Below are 15,053 nucleotides of genomic sequence, written 5' to 3' on the forward strand. Positions count from 1 at the left end.
AAACAAACAAGAAGAAATGCATTATGCATCTTGAGAACACACCCTTAAAGCATCAAAGGCTTAGGTTCCATGCCTGCATGTCTTGTGTGCTGTATCCCATTGCTTGCTGTAATCGAGAAGAGCATCTTTTTCCGTGCTTAGTTTCCTATCAGAAAGCTGTTTAAAGTTTTATCTCAGGATGGATATAGATAACAAATTTGAAAGTAAAACCGTTTGTTTTCCTTCGGCAACATCAGCTTTTAATCTTGGTTGTGAAATATAAATTGCAAGAAGAATAAAAAATGAGGGAGTTCATTAGTGGGTGATTTTTCTTTTTAATCAAAATTGTAATAAGGGCGCATCATCCCCTTTAGAGGAGTCCTGGACCTCTGGAAAGGGGGCGATGATCCTACTGCCAGCATGCTACTGTCCGTGCTATGGATTGCCTGGGGCTGTGTCCAAACCAAACATTTTATGATTGGAAAGGTTCCTAAGAAATAATTTTCTCTTATCATTGTTTTTTGATAGCACTGATTTTTAACCCTTTTGAAAGATAGTGGTCTATACTTGTCTTTTCTAACAGTAATTTTATAACATATTCATTGATTTGCCTTTTGGTTAAGGGGGTTCATTGAGTTTATGCTTTGTTACATATATCTGTAATTCTTATCTGAATTCTGTGAAGACATATTTGTTTTACAGTTCAGTTTCTGTTTACTTTTGTGTGCACACTTGCATGTGATTCCAAAGGAATCTTAGAAAAAAGAGTGCTTTAGTTAGCCAGGAGTGGTGGCGCACGCCTTTAATCCCAGCACTTAGAGCAGAGGCAGGTGGATTTCTGTGAGTTCAAGTCCAGCTTAATCTATCTAGCAAGTTCCAGGCCATCCCGGGGCTACATAGTGAGTTAGTCTGTCACCCCACCCCCAGAATGAATGCACATGTGTGTACGTACACACCCACACACACACAAACCCACACACAAACCCACATACACACGGTATAGTAGTTGTCTTTCTATTGCTGGGATGAAATGCCATAACCAAAAGCAAATTTAAAAAGGTCTTCTGTTGGCTCCAGGGACATAGTCCATCATGTCGGGGAGGGTGTGGCAACAGCAGGTAAGGATTTCAGCTGGATCAAGGAAGCCAACTGCTTGTGTTTTCATCCTCCCTCACCCAGAAGAGTGGGGAGGGAAGAAGAAGAAGGAAAGAGAGCAGGAAGGGGGCAAGGCCCCAAAACCTCAAAGCCTGCCCCCAGCGATGCATTTCATCCATTAGCCTTCACCTCCCAAAAGTTTCATAACCTCCCAGTGCCACCAACTACATGATCTTATGGAGGGCATTTATCATTCAAACTACATCAGAAAGTTTCTTTCATGTATTATCTATGCCCCAACCGAATCTAAAACTGTATCCCATAATACAAGACATCAATAATTCAGAAAGAAAAATGAGTATTTATGCTAAATACTCATAAATAAGTATTTATGCTAAATAGTAAATGATGAATGCCATGTATTCTCAGGGCATAGTTTATAAATGCACACTATTTTAATTAAAATTTTTTATGTATGTGGTTGTTTTGCCTGCATGTATGTCTACGTTCCATATGCATGTCTGGTGCCCTTGGAGACCAGAAGAGGGTGTTGGCCCCCTGAGACTGGATTTCCCAACAGTCATGTGGGTGCTGGGAATGGAACATGTGTCCTTTGGAAGTGCTCTAACTGCTGAACCATCTCTCCAACCCTTATTAAATGAATTTTTAATAAAGTTTAAAAATATATGCTCAGTTCTCAGAGTTATTGGACTTTCTGATAAGAAGCTAAGGGATAGTAGGCCCAAATGAATGATTTTCCAAACTGAGGTAAAGCAGATGAAGAAAATAAAAACAAAGACAGTTGTCTTAGCTACTGTTCTATTGACCTGTGGGTCACCATGACCAAGGCAGCTTATAGAATAAAACATTTAATTGGCTCCTACCAGCCTTCCTTTGTTGAAACTGTCTGTCCCCTGTTTTTGTCTCAACACATCTATATTCATGTTCCCTCCTCTTACCTTTGCCAGTTGGATTGAACTTTTTTTTATGACCCCTAATTACTGCTCTTTAAATTTAACTAATCTCTGGACCCAAATCATGTTATTTGCTGATTTCCTTACTGTGTGTAAAGATAGAAAGAGAGAATTTTGAAAGGTCCAGCTTTTAACATTCCCTGTAGAGCTGACATAGGACCTTTTTTTTTTAAACCAAAACACTCAGGTAATTAGCATAAATGAATATTTAACGCAGATGTTTGTAATGACCTTGAGGCCTAGCAGATTTGTGTATTTTGTAATGTTTTGTTCTTAGATGCCAGTTTTCAAAGTACTAATAACTTCAACCAGAACATTGCATCCTTTGGACATGTTGGATAAGCATAAACTGTGCTGAACCTGGGTTTGCTGCCTTTAGTCCTAAGTCCATCCTTACCTGTATTTCTGTTTTATTTGTGGTGTGGCTCCTAATTACTGGAGCCGTACCTGTGTTCTACCTGCCTAGTCGTCTCATTAGCTATTGGAGTCGCTTTCAACCCACGTGTGAGCAGTAGCGCTCACTCTGGACAGCTAGAGTCGATGATAATTAACAATGATTCATCCTTTTGAAAACTTCCTTAGCTCTGTAAGAAGCATCATTTTGGAATTAACAAGCCGGAGAAGATTATACCATCTCCTGATGACTCCAAGTTTCTACTGAAGACATTGACGCACATCAAATCCAACGTGTCTGCTCCCAACAAAAAAAAAGTAAGAGTTTGACTGGCATGGGCTTTAAATCCATTTTTGATTAGTTGTAAGTTGAGGGTAACTAGACGAATCTGGAAGCTTTCTGTTTTTAATCAGAAGAGCGTCGAGCTTGGGGGCTGTCCTTACTTGAAGGCTTGCGTTATCTGTAATCTTTCCATCTGACTCCGGTACTTACAGACTGACTTCTTACAGGTTAAAGAAAGTAAAGAGAAGGAGAAGTTGGAGAGGCGGTTACTTGAGGAGTTGCTGAAGATGTTCATGGACTCAGAGTCTTTCTATTATAGCTTGACCTATGACCTGACCAACTCCGTGCAGAGGCAGAGCACCAGGGAGAGCGATGGTCGTCCCCTCTGGAAGAAGGTACAGCGCAGACAGTGTTGGCTCCTGGATCTCTGCCTATTTGCCTCTTGTAGGAAACTGAAGTCATGTGTGCTGAGCTGATTCTTCCCTTCCGCTTCTTCTAGGTTGATGACCGATTCTTTTGGAATAAGTACATGATCCAAGATCTCACTGAGATTGGTGTGAGTAGATGCTTCTAGAATCCCCTGTTAGTTGCTGTTGTTAAGCAAATGTCCCTATATCAAGATGGATTTTGAAATCTTATTAGGGTGTTTCCACCCACTGAAGAGGAGCATTTATCAAGAGAAAAGTGAGGACACTGCTTTCAGGCATGTTCCAGCGGCACCGCCTCTGCAGACAGCCTGGCCGTCAGCAGTTATTTACCTAAGTGTGGTGTCACACACCTGTAATCCCAGCACTTGGGAGGCTGACGTGAGAGGCTTGTCCCAACTCCATACCAGGCTATACAGCCAGAAAAAGAGGGCTCCAGAAAAAGAGGGTGGGGGGTAATAAGCCCAGGAACCCAAAAATATCTTCAGAGTTCCTGAAAAGATGTGTGTTTGTCTGTTTGTTTGTGTTTACATCCTTGGGAATGCAGAGTCTTGCTTTTCCATTATGATTCCACTCTGGTTTATCTTCTGGTTGTGGAGTCGATGGATCTTTAAGGCCCGACCAGGACTCCCAGGGTTTTATTGTGAGAGGTATTTGGGGAAACCACAGGATATGGTGAGATGGTTGCATGGAGCTCTCTCTGGTTTGTTTATATTTGTTTACATATTTTATTGGTGTGTGCATGCGTGTGTGTGGCACGCACTTGCCACGACATGTGTGGAGGTCAGAGAGCAGCTATCTGGAGCTGGGCCTCTCTCTTCACTGTGGGACCCTCAAATTGAACTCAGGATCTTGAACTTGCTTGGCAGTGTTTCACCTGCTGGGCCACCTTGCCTGTTCTCTTTCTGATTCAATGGCTCCTTTCTTTGTTTCCTTTGTGCAGAAATACTGGAGTACAGTTACTTTGGGTCGCTGTGAGAAGAATGTATGAGATGGGCAGACTAAAGGGAATCAGGGTTGATTCTGACGATGATTTCAGAGAGTTCAGTGCCGCGCACCGCACCCCAGTGTCTGCGCTCTGTGTTCTGGCACCCAGGTTGCGAGCTTCGGGCAAGGGGCTGGAGGTTAAAATACACAGGCACACACACAGACAGAGAGACAGTGACATGAGTCATCCTTGAATTCCCCAAGAATGCTCCTTTATTGTGTCAGGGGCAGATTATATAGAGATAGCCACTCCCCAGCCAAACCCACCAGAAACCACTCTCCTGCCATCAGGAACTCCTGAAGGTCTCGTGCTCAGAGCTCTAGACAAAAGCAATGGAGCATGGTCCTCTGTTGTTTCTTCTTAGCCTTTCAGTTATTTTCTTTCCTCCCGTTTCCTCCTCACTGTTGATTCCTAACAGTTACTGACATTTTATGCAGTGGCATCTCTAGACAGATGCCTAGCTTGTCTCTACTGGGGTTGAGGCTTGGGTTGTTCTTAGCGCTCTGATACGGTGTTGGTAATGAGTGTTTGTCTCTATGTGGGCAGTGGGGAATTCCAGTGTTTGGAGAGCTTTTGCCAGGCATTTGCACATTATTGTTTAAAGCTTGTGTCTAGGATAAAGGTGACAGTTGGCAACATATGTTTCTATGTTCCCGTCAAGGATCTTGGATTTATTGCTAGAGCAAAAGTACAAGTAGTGAGGATGGTGGTGAAAATGATGACTGCAGGCCAGTCCTTCACCTCATTGCTTCCCCTGACCTTCTGAAGAGCCAATAGAGACCACAAAGCTGAATGAAGCTGTGACACACAGCCCCTGAAGAGCGTAGTGGCAGAAGGAAAGGGAGGTTTGAAACTGATGCTGCAAAGTGGGTATGGCGGGGCATGTCTGGAATCCCAGCACTCTGGAAGCTGAGACAGGAGGACTGAGTCCAGTTCAATTTGGGCGACACAGGGAGACCCTATCTCAAAACAAACAATTTTTTGAATATTCATTTTATTTCATTATTATTTTGACATTTTGTGTGTGTGTGTGTTCTTGAGAATACTTGAGTGGAGGTCAGAATACAACCTCAGATGTCATTTCTCAGGCACCTGGTTTATTTAGAAACAAGGTCTCTCACTGGTCTGGAGTGCAGCAAGTAGGCCCAGGCTTGCTGACCAGTGAGCCCCAGGGAGCCACTTTCTCCACCTCCCCAGTGCTAGGATTCCAAGGATATACCCCATGCCTGGCTTACCTTAACCAGAGGCTCTTTACTGACTGGTCTCCTGGGTCTTACTCTTGTGTTCCTGAGACGGATCTCGTGTAGCCCAGACTGGCTTCAGACTAACGTAGTGAGACTGGCACTGAGCTTCTGATCACGTCTGCGGTTTAAAATCGGAGTGCCTTTAGTTTGAAAGACCCAGGAGAAGGAAGCTCTGACTTTGAACAGAGCCCTCCTGGTTCTGTTAGAGGACATTTATGGAAATGCTTTTTATCCTTCATTTCCTGTTGGGATTTTAAGCTGCTGGCACTCGTGCTTCTCCGCAGCAGGATGTGAAGTGGAGCTGGGGCCGAGGGAGAGCCGGCTGTGGCGCTCACCTGTGCATGAGGCTCTGGGTTCGATCCCAGCGCCACAAATGACAACGAGAAAACTGAGCGTAGTAGCACACGCCTGCCATCCCAGTGCTTGGGAGCCCGAGGCAAGGGAATCTCCTAAGGTTCCAAGCCTGACTGAGCTGCAGAGAGAAGCCCCCTCACAAACAAAAGATGCAGGGGTCTGGAGAGATGGCTCAGTGGTTAAAAGCACTGCGTGCTCTTGAAGAGGGTCTGACTATGGTTCCCAGCACCTGCTAGATGGCTCATCATCCCCTGTAACTGGAGTTAACAGGGGATCTGACATCCTCTTTGGGCCTTTGCAGGTGCTATATAAACCCCATGCAATACAGACAAACAGGCATATACACATGAAAATAAACAAGTAGTTTTTTTAATTTTTTTAAAGCCAACTGTGTGCTTTGTAATGAAATGGTCAGGATTGGTTCCATTTTGGTATAGGATGCAAGTGAGGATCGGACATCAACTTAAATGCTTTGCTTTCCTCGACTAAGAGCTGCATTTGTTGACTGCTCTAGGAAGACCCTGTGCCTTATTTACATGCACTGTTCATTATTCACAACAGCCCTAGGAGGCAGTAGTAGTCCCATTTCACAGAGGAAGACACTGAGGCCTAGTGAGGTGAGCGAGAGTCTGTCAGTGAGTTTGTGGGTGGTGGAGCTTGAACTTGTACGGAACAGTCTGGCACCTGTGCTGTGTTCCCTGTCAATCAGCTCTTAGGAAATTTGTTGTAAAGAGAAGGGAAGGCCCTTTGGCTCTCACCCTAGTGTCCAGTAAGTAGAAAATGGGGCTGAGAAAGGGCTTATGCTTGTAGCAAGCTGAGGGCAGTATGTGTTGATTGTCACTTGAGTTTGAGCATGTAGTGGTGTTGTGTGGAATATGAACAACATGCCATTTATTTCCATTCTAGACTCCGGATGTGGACTTTTGGATCATCCCCATTATCCAGGGTTTTGTGCAGATTGAAGAACTTGTGGTTAATTACAGTGAGTCATCTGATGATGAGAAGAGCAGCCCAGAGACCCCCCTTCAGGAGCCCACCTGTGTGGATGACGTCCACCCACGGTTTCTGGTGGCGCTCATATCTCGCAGGAGTCGGCACAGAGCCGGTGAGTGGGGGGGCTGCTGTAAGACAAACAGATCACACGCAGACGAGCTGTGTTGAGTGCCAATAACAATCTTGGTCTTGCAAGCACAGTGAGCTCTAAACTCCAAATGCCGTGATGCAATTAGAGCCTGGTTTCTGCAGTCGAGGGGCGGGAAGAGTGAGTAAAGCAGACAGAATGGCGGCTGCATGCAGAAGATAAGAAAGTCACTTGGTGTGTCTGAGTACAGGGTTCCAGCTGAAAGCCTGTGCCACAGTGATAAAGCCTTCCAGGGCTAACCCCTTTGGGAAAACCATTGCCTTTCATCCAAAGGGTTCAGCTCAACAGTGATGGGCACAGTTGTGGTCTTGTGTATGTTGTTGTTTACCTGCCAGCTGTGTCTAGGCTTTCCTGTAGACGGTCAGTTAGGAAGCCTAATCTAGTCAGACTAAGTGCAGGGGTTGGTTTGGTTTGGTTCTGAGAGTTTTTCTATATAGTCTAGGCTGGCCTCGAGCTTGCAGTTCTCTTGCCTAAGCCTCCAAAGCACTGAACTATCAAGCATGCGCTGCAGCTTGGCACCAAACCAAGCTAAACACATTTTTATAACTGTTGCTGCTTTCTGTTTAATTTTCCTTCAGGAATGCGCTATAAACGAAGAGGAGTGGATAAAAATGGAAATGTTGCAAATTATGTGGAGACTGAGCAGTTAATTCATGTTCATAACCATACTCTGTCATTCATTCAAACTCGAGGCTCTGTGCCGGTCTTTTGGAGCCAGGTTGGGTATCGCTATAATCCAAGACCTCGACTGGACAAAAGTAAGCATACCAATTATTTGGTTTGCAAATAAAGGTTTCTATGAGAATTTTTTTTTTGATTTTTTTGAGACAGGGTTTCTCCTTCCATGAGAATTTTTAAAATAAAAATTGGGTGCCAGATTTTTTTAGGTTTGAATTTGTTTCATATCAAAACAATAATTCCCAGGGCTGGGGTACACAGCTAAGGTATGATTTCCTGACCAGCCTGCTGGAGGCCCTGTTCAATATCCTGTGCTAAAACCAACAGCGACAAAAGCCACGCCTCTCACTGTGACGTTGTGTCCTCCCAGGTGACAGAGGTGAGGCGGTAGACACTGGACTGAGTCCTTCCTGAATGTTGCAGTTTCTCTGGCTCTGCAGGAAAGCTCCTCACTTCCCATTCTGACCTGCTGTTGCCTTGCCGCTTATCCTCCCGCACAGTTAGCTTCGGAAGGATGATTGTAGCCAGTGTCTGCAGAAGTGGGGCCTGTGCTCGCCAAAGGGCAGTATGCAGGAAGTCAGTGAGAGAGGTACCTTGTCAGGTGGCTCTTCCGAAAACGTTAAAAAATTATTTTGAAACATTTAAATTTTAATTCCTTAGAATATTTTAACTTTAGTATCAAATGTCATCTTTTATTTTATCTTTTATGTCACGTGAAACCTTTACTGAAAGGTAGGGTGTGCGTGAGTGCACATACGTGTGCCTGCCACGTGCGTGTTTATAATTTCACAGATGGCACTTACTGATGCAGTTTAGCTCAGTCTCACTGGAAATGATGGTTAGGCAGTCTGACATTTAAACTGCAGTAACTGATGAAAAAGTCAGTGTAAAGATGGAGTGGGCCCTCGTCTGTCACAGCTCTCGGAGGAGAACTGCATCTCGTGTTGCTTCTTTGCAGGTGAGAAGGAAACGGTTGACTGTTTCTGTGCCCATTTTGAAGAACAGCTGAAAATTTACAAAAAACAGGTGGGCTTTGATTTGTAGTAAGAAAAATTTCCTTATATGTAGAATTAAAACCCAATGTACTGTTCGTAACTAAACAGTCACATTTAGCGCGAAGGTTAAGCACGCTAAGCTAAGGATACTCTTACTGTTCCTAGGAATGACGGTGGCGCCTGCTGCTTCGGATTGTTTGGAGGAGGCAGGTTAGATGCTGTCGGCCGTTGCAGACTAAGCTAGGCATCTCAGTGCCGTGCCCTGCTGGAGGGATGGTTGACTTATGTCTTCCTGCATTTCTCTTCTCTGTCCACACGCTCACACGTGGACATGCAATCCAGTCAAGCAGAATGGCTTGAAAAGCACTAACTGGAAAACAAGTTCAATAATTTTGATACATGATTAAGATATGAAAGTCAGTAATGCTCTTGTCTATTAGGGATGACCAATCTGACTGTGTAATGACATGGGAACCATTTTAAAAGGCCAGCCTGGTCTACATACAGAGTTCCAGGCCAGCTAGCCAGGCAATATAGTGAGATCTTGTCTCAAAGAAAAAAGCAAACCAACAACAAACAAACAAACTCAGGAAAGCAGAATACCGCATGAAAGGAGAGAAAATCCGGAGTTCCAGGTTCATGGACAGAAAGACTCAGTAGTGAATGACTTCAGCTCTTCCCAAATTAGTGTTTAGATTTCATGTAGTTTCAACCATAGTCTCATATGGAGTAGGAAGAAAAAATAGGAAGGAACAAACAATTATTATTTAATGGTCACATTAAAATTGAGAAGGTTTTATAATAGTTAAAGGCAAGTGTTTGCTTTTATAATGAAAATTCAAATATTGTTAGCAGCAACGTAAGTTGGCATAGGCATTTTGAATGTTATTATTAATTAAAATATGCTGATATATATAGCTGTACTTTTCTTTTTGATACCCACTGTCCATTTAACATACATAAGAACAGTTTTGAGAAAGGTTAAGCACTGAAGATTTCAGGGGACAGCATGATGTCTTTGACTGTAAGTCTTAAGCAGGATTTACAAAAGCCGTTACCTTATCTTTCTGTGTTTCGATGTATGATTGTCTATCACATTTTATTTGTCATTTAATAAAGGGCAATGCCCATCTAGGAAACAGTTATTTTGGGGTTGGAGAGATGCCTCAGTGATGAAGAGAGTGTACTGCTCTGCAGAGGACCTGGGTGTGGGTCCCAGCACCCACATCAGATGGCTCACAACCTGTGATTCCCCCTCCAAGAGAGAGCTGACATCTCTGAGCTCCCTGTGCAGTTGTGCTCACATGCACAAGCCCCACACAAACATACACAAGCACACATAATTTAGGAAGAAAGAGAAAGAAAGGAAGACATGTGGTAGCACACACTTTTAATGCCAGCACTCAGGAGCCAAAGGCAAGAGGATCTCAGTGAGTTTGAGGCCAGCCTGGTCTATAATAGTGAGTTCCAGGACTAAATAGCGAAACCTTGTCTCAATAAACAAAACAAAACCAGGAATAATTGTTAAAAAAATAAAAGTAACGACTGGGGAGATGGCTCCCTGTTTAAAGTACATGATGCACAGGTATGACATGGAGCTGGGCGTGATCCCCAGAGCTCACGTGCAGCCAGGCACAGTGCCATGTGTCTGTGGTCTCTGTAACATCCGTGTGACACATGGATTCATGTAGGCAAAACACACATAAAGTAAATCTTTAATGGTTAGGATTTGGTCTTATATCTTACAGTGTGTTTAAGTGTCTTCTAGACCCATTAATGACGTACATTCCAAAAGAAAGCTGGACAAAAGAATTGAACAGAATCTATGTAAAAGGATAGTTTACAAAGTCATAAAAGCACAAGAGAGGTGCGTCAGCTCACTAGTCATCCGGGAAATGCAAATTAAAACCATGACTCACACACTGCAGTGGCTGAAGGAATAAAGATGAGAAACATCAAATTTGGGAAAGGATGGAGGCAATTAGCACTTCAATGGGAAAACAAGTTTACAAATGTGTTCAGTCAAGGGTGCTTATGCAAGAACACTCGCTGTGGCGTCAGAACACGGCGCATTCAGGGAGGCATGTGGGATCGGATGTGGTCAGGAATGATTGGTCTCACTCTGCATTTGAGTCCCTTGATAGTGTGAATTGATTCATGCGTGAGTCAGAGTCCTAATTGTAAGTAGCATTAAAAAGAATAAACCACATTTCAAAGTAACACAAAATTGAGAAAAGGAGCAATACTGAGGTGTGCAAGCCGAGGGAACAATGTCTTCCCACACTCGTTCCTGCTTCCTGTTGACTCTGACATCGATTTCTAGGTGTGTGTACTGAGCAGACACTTCCTGGTTTCCAGCAGTAGCCTGGCAGTGTTCATTTATCTGTGTCCCTCTGGGTAATTGCTCTGTGGGGTGAAGGGCCCGGGGTCAGTGTGACTCAGCCATGGTGGCAGCATTGCTCTTGCCTGTGACTGGTTTGGGCCGGGACTGTTTGACAGCAATGTATGGTGTGGGCAGAGCTTCCTGCTCTTCTAATAAAAGGTATCCCAGGACCTACAGTGCCCCGCGGTTGTCGTGTCTGGATTTGATGGAGGACTCTTACAGCTGTGTCAGGACTGCGAATGAACCGACAGGATGTTTACCCGGTGTGCTGCTAGGGAAGAAACAATGGAGAGAGTGGCACAATAGTGAAGGTGGAAAGAGCCAGTGCCCAGGGGCTTCTGCGATCCCTGGATTCAGCTCCACTGCTTCCGGACTCGTTCTGAGATTTGAGTCGGTGGTTTATTTTTTGTAGCAAGAATCACCTGACACCAGCACATTCACAATGGAAGCACGGTCACAAAGAACTCTGTGTGTATTCTGTTCTGCAGTGGTTTTGTTTTATTTAAGATCTCTGGCTGTCAGCCTTTTCCCCATTGATGGACCTTCAGGAAATACTAGTACTTTTTGCTATTGCAAGAAATCATCAAGCTGGGAACAGTGGTGCATGTCTGTAATCCTAGAACCTGGGAGGTTGTGGAGGGAATTCCAAGGTTTAGTTCAGCCTAGGCTACTCAGCAAGTTCAAGGTCTGGACTACTTAAAAATTCAGTTTGAAAAAAATAGTAAGTTGGGTGTGGTGACACACTTGTTTAATCCACCACTCCAGAGGCAGAGGCAGGTGGATCTCTCTGAGTATGAGGTCAACTTGGTCTACATAGCACGTTCCAGGACAGCCAGTACTACATAATGAGACCCTTTCTCAAAAGAAAAGAAAAAAGGGAAAGAAAAGGGAAGAACAACAAAATCAGCTGAACGAGAATGGAGAGCTGACAAAATGTCCCAGAAGGCTGCTAGAGCCCATGTACAGTGGAGAGAGAGAACAGTTCACGAAGCTGCTTTCTTAACTCCCCCCACCCAGCACCTCGACATGTGCATGCCCCCTAATATTAAATAGTAATAGTAAATACAAGAAAACATCTTTCATGCTTATTTAGGGTACTTGTTTCTACACAATATATTTGTGAAAGCAAACTTGTTGAATTAAACAGTATATACATTTGAAGTTGATATTTACCATTCAGTTGCTTTCAGAGATACCACACCAGGGCCAGTGAAAGTCCACAGAGTTGCCCTCTGATCCCTGCCTTGTGCACTACAATGTATGTAACCATCCACCCATCCAACATAAACAATAGTAAATTAAAAACGTTTTTAAGAGGTCATACAACTTATACTCCCAGAAACAGTGTTTCTATTTTCCTGTGTTCACCAATGCTTTCTGTGTTTAGTATTTAAATTTACTTGTATGTAGGTAAAAACTTTTATATCTTAACATGTGCATTTGGCTATTAACAGGACTATAGTATCAAGCTTACTGTTTTGTTTACTGAATTTACCCAGATTTTTTCTTATTCTATTTATGGTACTCTATAAATTGTTGATTTTTGTGTGGTAGTTTCTCATGAGAGTTCCTTGGTTTTTGTTTTCTGTTTCTTGGGGTTTTTTTTTTGACCCTTGCTTATAATGTCACTTGTACACAGATTTAAATTTTTCTGTTATCACATCTGTATTTTTCTTTGTCTTCTAAATTTTATATTATGCTTAGAAGGTCATGCTCCCACCTACAGCTGTGAAAAATTACTCTTTTTAAAATATAACTTGAAGAAAAACATGCAGGTCATTGATGCATCTAGAATTTATTTTGTGTTTCACTAAAAAGATGTAGGGTGCTACTGTAATTCTCTTTTCCTTGTGGACAGTTTTGCCAGTGCCCCTGGTATAGTCTTGTGTGCTTGTCCCCGGTGGTGTGCTTAGTATACCCATCACTGCTCCGTGGACTCAGGTCTTTGGCCACCAGCCTGTTCTCTTGAGTTGTTTGTGTGTTTTGTTCTACAGGCTTGTCTGCTATGTAGTATACATAGAATTGCTCCAAATGGGGAAAATTCCTCTGCGTTTATTGCTTTCCAAATTTTTCCCCCAAATATTTACTCTTTCAGATGAACTTTAGAATTAACTTGTCTTGCCTATGGAAAGATTCTGGTTGAATTTTGATTGGGATTGTTGAATATATATATTAATCTAGGGAGACTTGACATCTTTGCAATATTGTACCTTGAGATTCAGCAACATGGTAGATAATTCCATCTGTTCAGGTTTTCTTTTACATATTTCAGTAGTTTTCCAATGTTTAGTTTGTAGATTTTTTTTTAAAGTTATTCTGCCTATTTAAAATACCTACTGTTTGGGCTGAAGAGATGGAGGTCCAGAAGGATCCAAGTCAGTTCCCAGCACCCAAATAAGGCAGCTCACAGCTGCCTGTAACTCCAACTCTAGGGAGATCTGATGCTTTGAGCCCCTGGAAGTGTAAACACACACATATACACATGATAAAAAAAAACACTTTAAAAAATATTAAGAAACATGTTTTACTTTGTGTTTTTGTTGGTTAGTGCAAATATATAGATCTATCACCATTGATGTCAATAGTTCTTATAAAACTAAATTTATATAGCAAATAATTTTATGGGAAAATTGATGCTTGAGTGGATTGATTTCTAAGCACAGCTAGAAGATATTTGCTAACTGTAATTCCACATTATGATTCTGAGGTCTAGCTGGCCTTAGCTTTTTCTCGCCCTTCGTTCTCACAGGTTATTATTAACCTGGTCGACCAGGCTGGACGGGAGAAGATTATTGGCGATGCTTACCTGAAGCAGGTGCTGCTCTTCAACAACTCGCAACTCACCTATGTCTCCTTTGACTTCCACGAGCACTGGTAAGGCGTCTTCCTGGGAGGCTGCTATTGCTAAAGGGACGTCCTTCTCTGCTCTCTCCTGGGAAGGACAATGTCCCATCCTCCCTGCTCAGAAGGGAAAGATGTAAGGTTCACTTGCTGCTACGTGTTTGTGGTGAGGCCTTTGAGGAAACTGTTGCTGAAGTATTTACAATCTTTCTGTTCCGAATCGTATGGAGAACTCAAGTTCTGGTTTTGGCTTTGATCACAGCTGCTGGGGGACTATAGAGCATTCATAGCAGAGGTGGTAGAATGTCGTTATCCTGTTGGCTGTCGTCACCAGGAGCAGTGCTCCTGTCCCTCTAGATAAACTCCTGTTGTGCTTGATTGATCAGCAGGAAGTGAGTTCTGTTACTGACACCCTCAGTTGACATGTATTCTGAGAGCAGGGGCTTTTGCAGCAGTCCCCTTCTGCCTGGGAGTTTACCTGGGTTGGAAAGAGTTGTAGGGAAAGAGGCGTCTGTGCGGACTGCTTCAACTCATCTGTGTTTGTACTTATGCCTTCAAGTGCAGGTTTGCTGTAGAATTCCCTAGTATACAGTAGTACTGAAATCATGTATATGTGATGAGAGTTCTTTTTAAGATTTTTGAGCCACTTTAAAGATCCTAAGAGGCTGGCAAGATGCCTCAGGATAAAGATGCCTGCTGCCAAGCCTGTTGACCTGAATTTGATCCCTAAAATCTATATGGTAAAGAGAACCAACTCCTGAAAGTTGTCCTCTGACCTCGTGTGCATACCATTGCATGTGTGCCCCACATCCCAAGCATGCACACACACAGAATAGGTAAATAAAAATGTGATTTAAATATAAAATTTAGTATCTTAAGGGTTTTTTTTTTTGTTTTTTGGGGTTTTGTGTGTGTGTGTGTGTGTGTGTGTGTGTGTGTGTGTGTGTGTGTGTTTCGAGACAGGGTTTCTCTGTGGTTTTGGAGCCTGTCCTGGAACTAGCTCTTGTAGACCAGGCTGGTCTCGAACTCACAGAGATCCGCCTGCCTCTGCCTCCCAAGTGCTGGGATTGAAGGCATGCGCCACCACCGCCCAGCTAGGGTTTTTGTTTTTTGAGATAGAGTCTCACTGTATAGTCCAGGCTAGCCTCAAACTCACAGAGTTGTCTCTGCCTCTCAAATTCTGGGACTAAAGGTGTGCGCCACCATTCTCAGCTTTTGTTTGTTTTAATGCCCCTGGGGATTGGCACCTATGCATGCTAGGCAATTGCTCCACCACTAAG

General features: G+C 43.3%; 1 protein-coding gene across 5 annotated transcripts in view; it reads left to right on the top strand.

The window, feature by feature from the left end:
- Window positions 1–15,053, top strand: part of Inpp5f (inositol polyphosphate-5-phosphatase F) — an 83,477-nt gene that overhangs the window by 44,066 nt on the left and 24,358 nt on the right. For 3 of the 5 annotated variants that reach the window (XM_075972450.1, XM_075972454.1, XM_075972451.1), the window contains exons 4-10: window positions 2,631–2,759; window positions 2,952–3,119; window positions 3,224–3,280; window positions 6,642–6,840; window positions 7,455–7,634; window positions 8,513–8,580; window positions 13,682–13,806. In XM_075972450.1, the coding sequence (XP_075828565.1) occupies window positions 2,631–2,759; window positions 2,952–3,119; window positions 3,224–3,280; window positions 6,642–6,840; window positions 7,455–7,634; window positions 8,513–8,580; window positions 13,682–13,806 (926 nt within the window). Of the gene's footprint in view, window positions 1–2,630; window positions 2,760–2,951; window positions 3,120–3,223; window positions 3,281–6,641; window positions 6,841–7,454; window positions 7,635–8,512; window positions 8,581–8,714; window positions 8,853–13,681; window positions 13,807–15,053 lie in introns of those variants that run through there. The other 2 variants (XM_075972452.1, XM_075972453.1) reach the window with 2 other exon arrangements.

The sequence above is a fragment of the Microtus pennsylvanicus genome, chromosome 5 (genome assembly GCF_037038515.1).
Source record: "Microtus pennsylvanicus isolate mMicPen1 chromosome 5, mMicPen1.hap1, whole genome shotgun sequence".
In the NCBI taxonomy this organism is placed as follows: Eukaryota; Metazoa; Chordata; class Mammalia; order Rodentia; family Cricetidae; genus Microtus; species Microtus pennsylvanicus.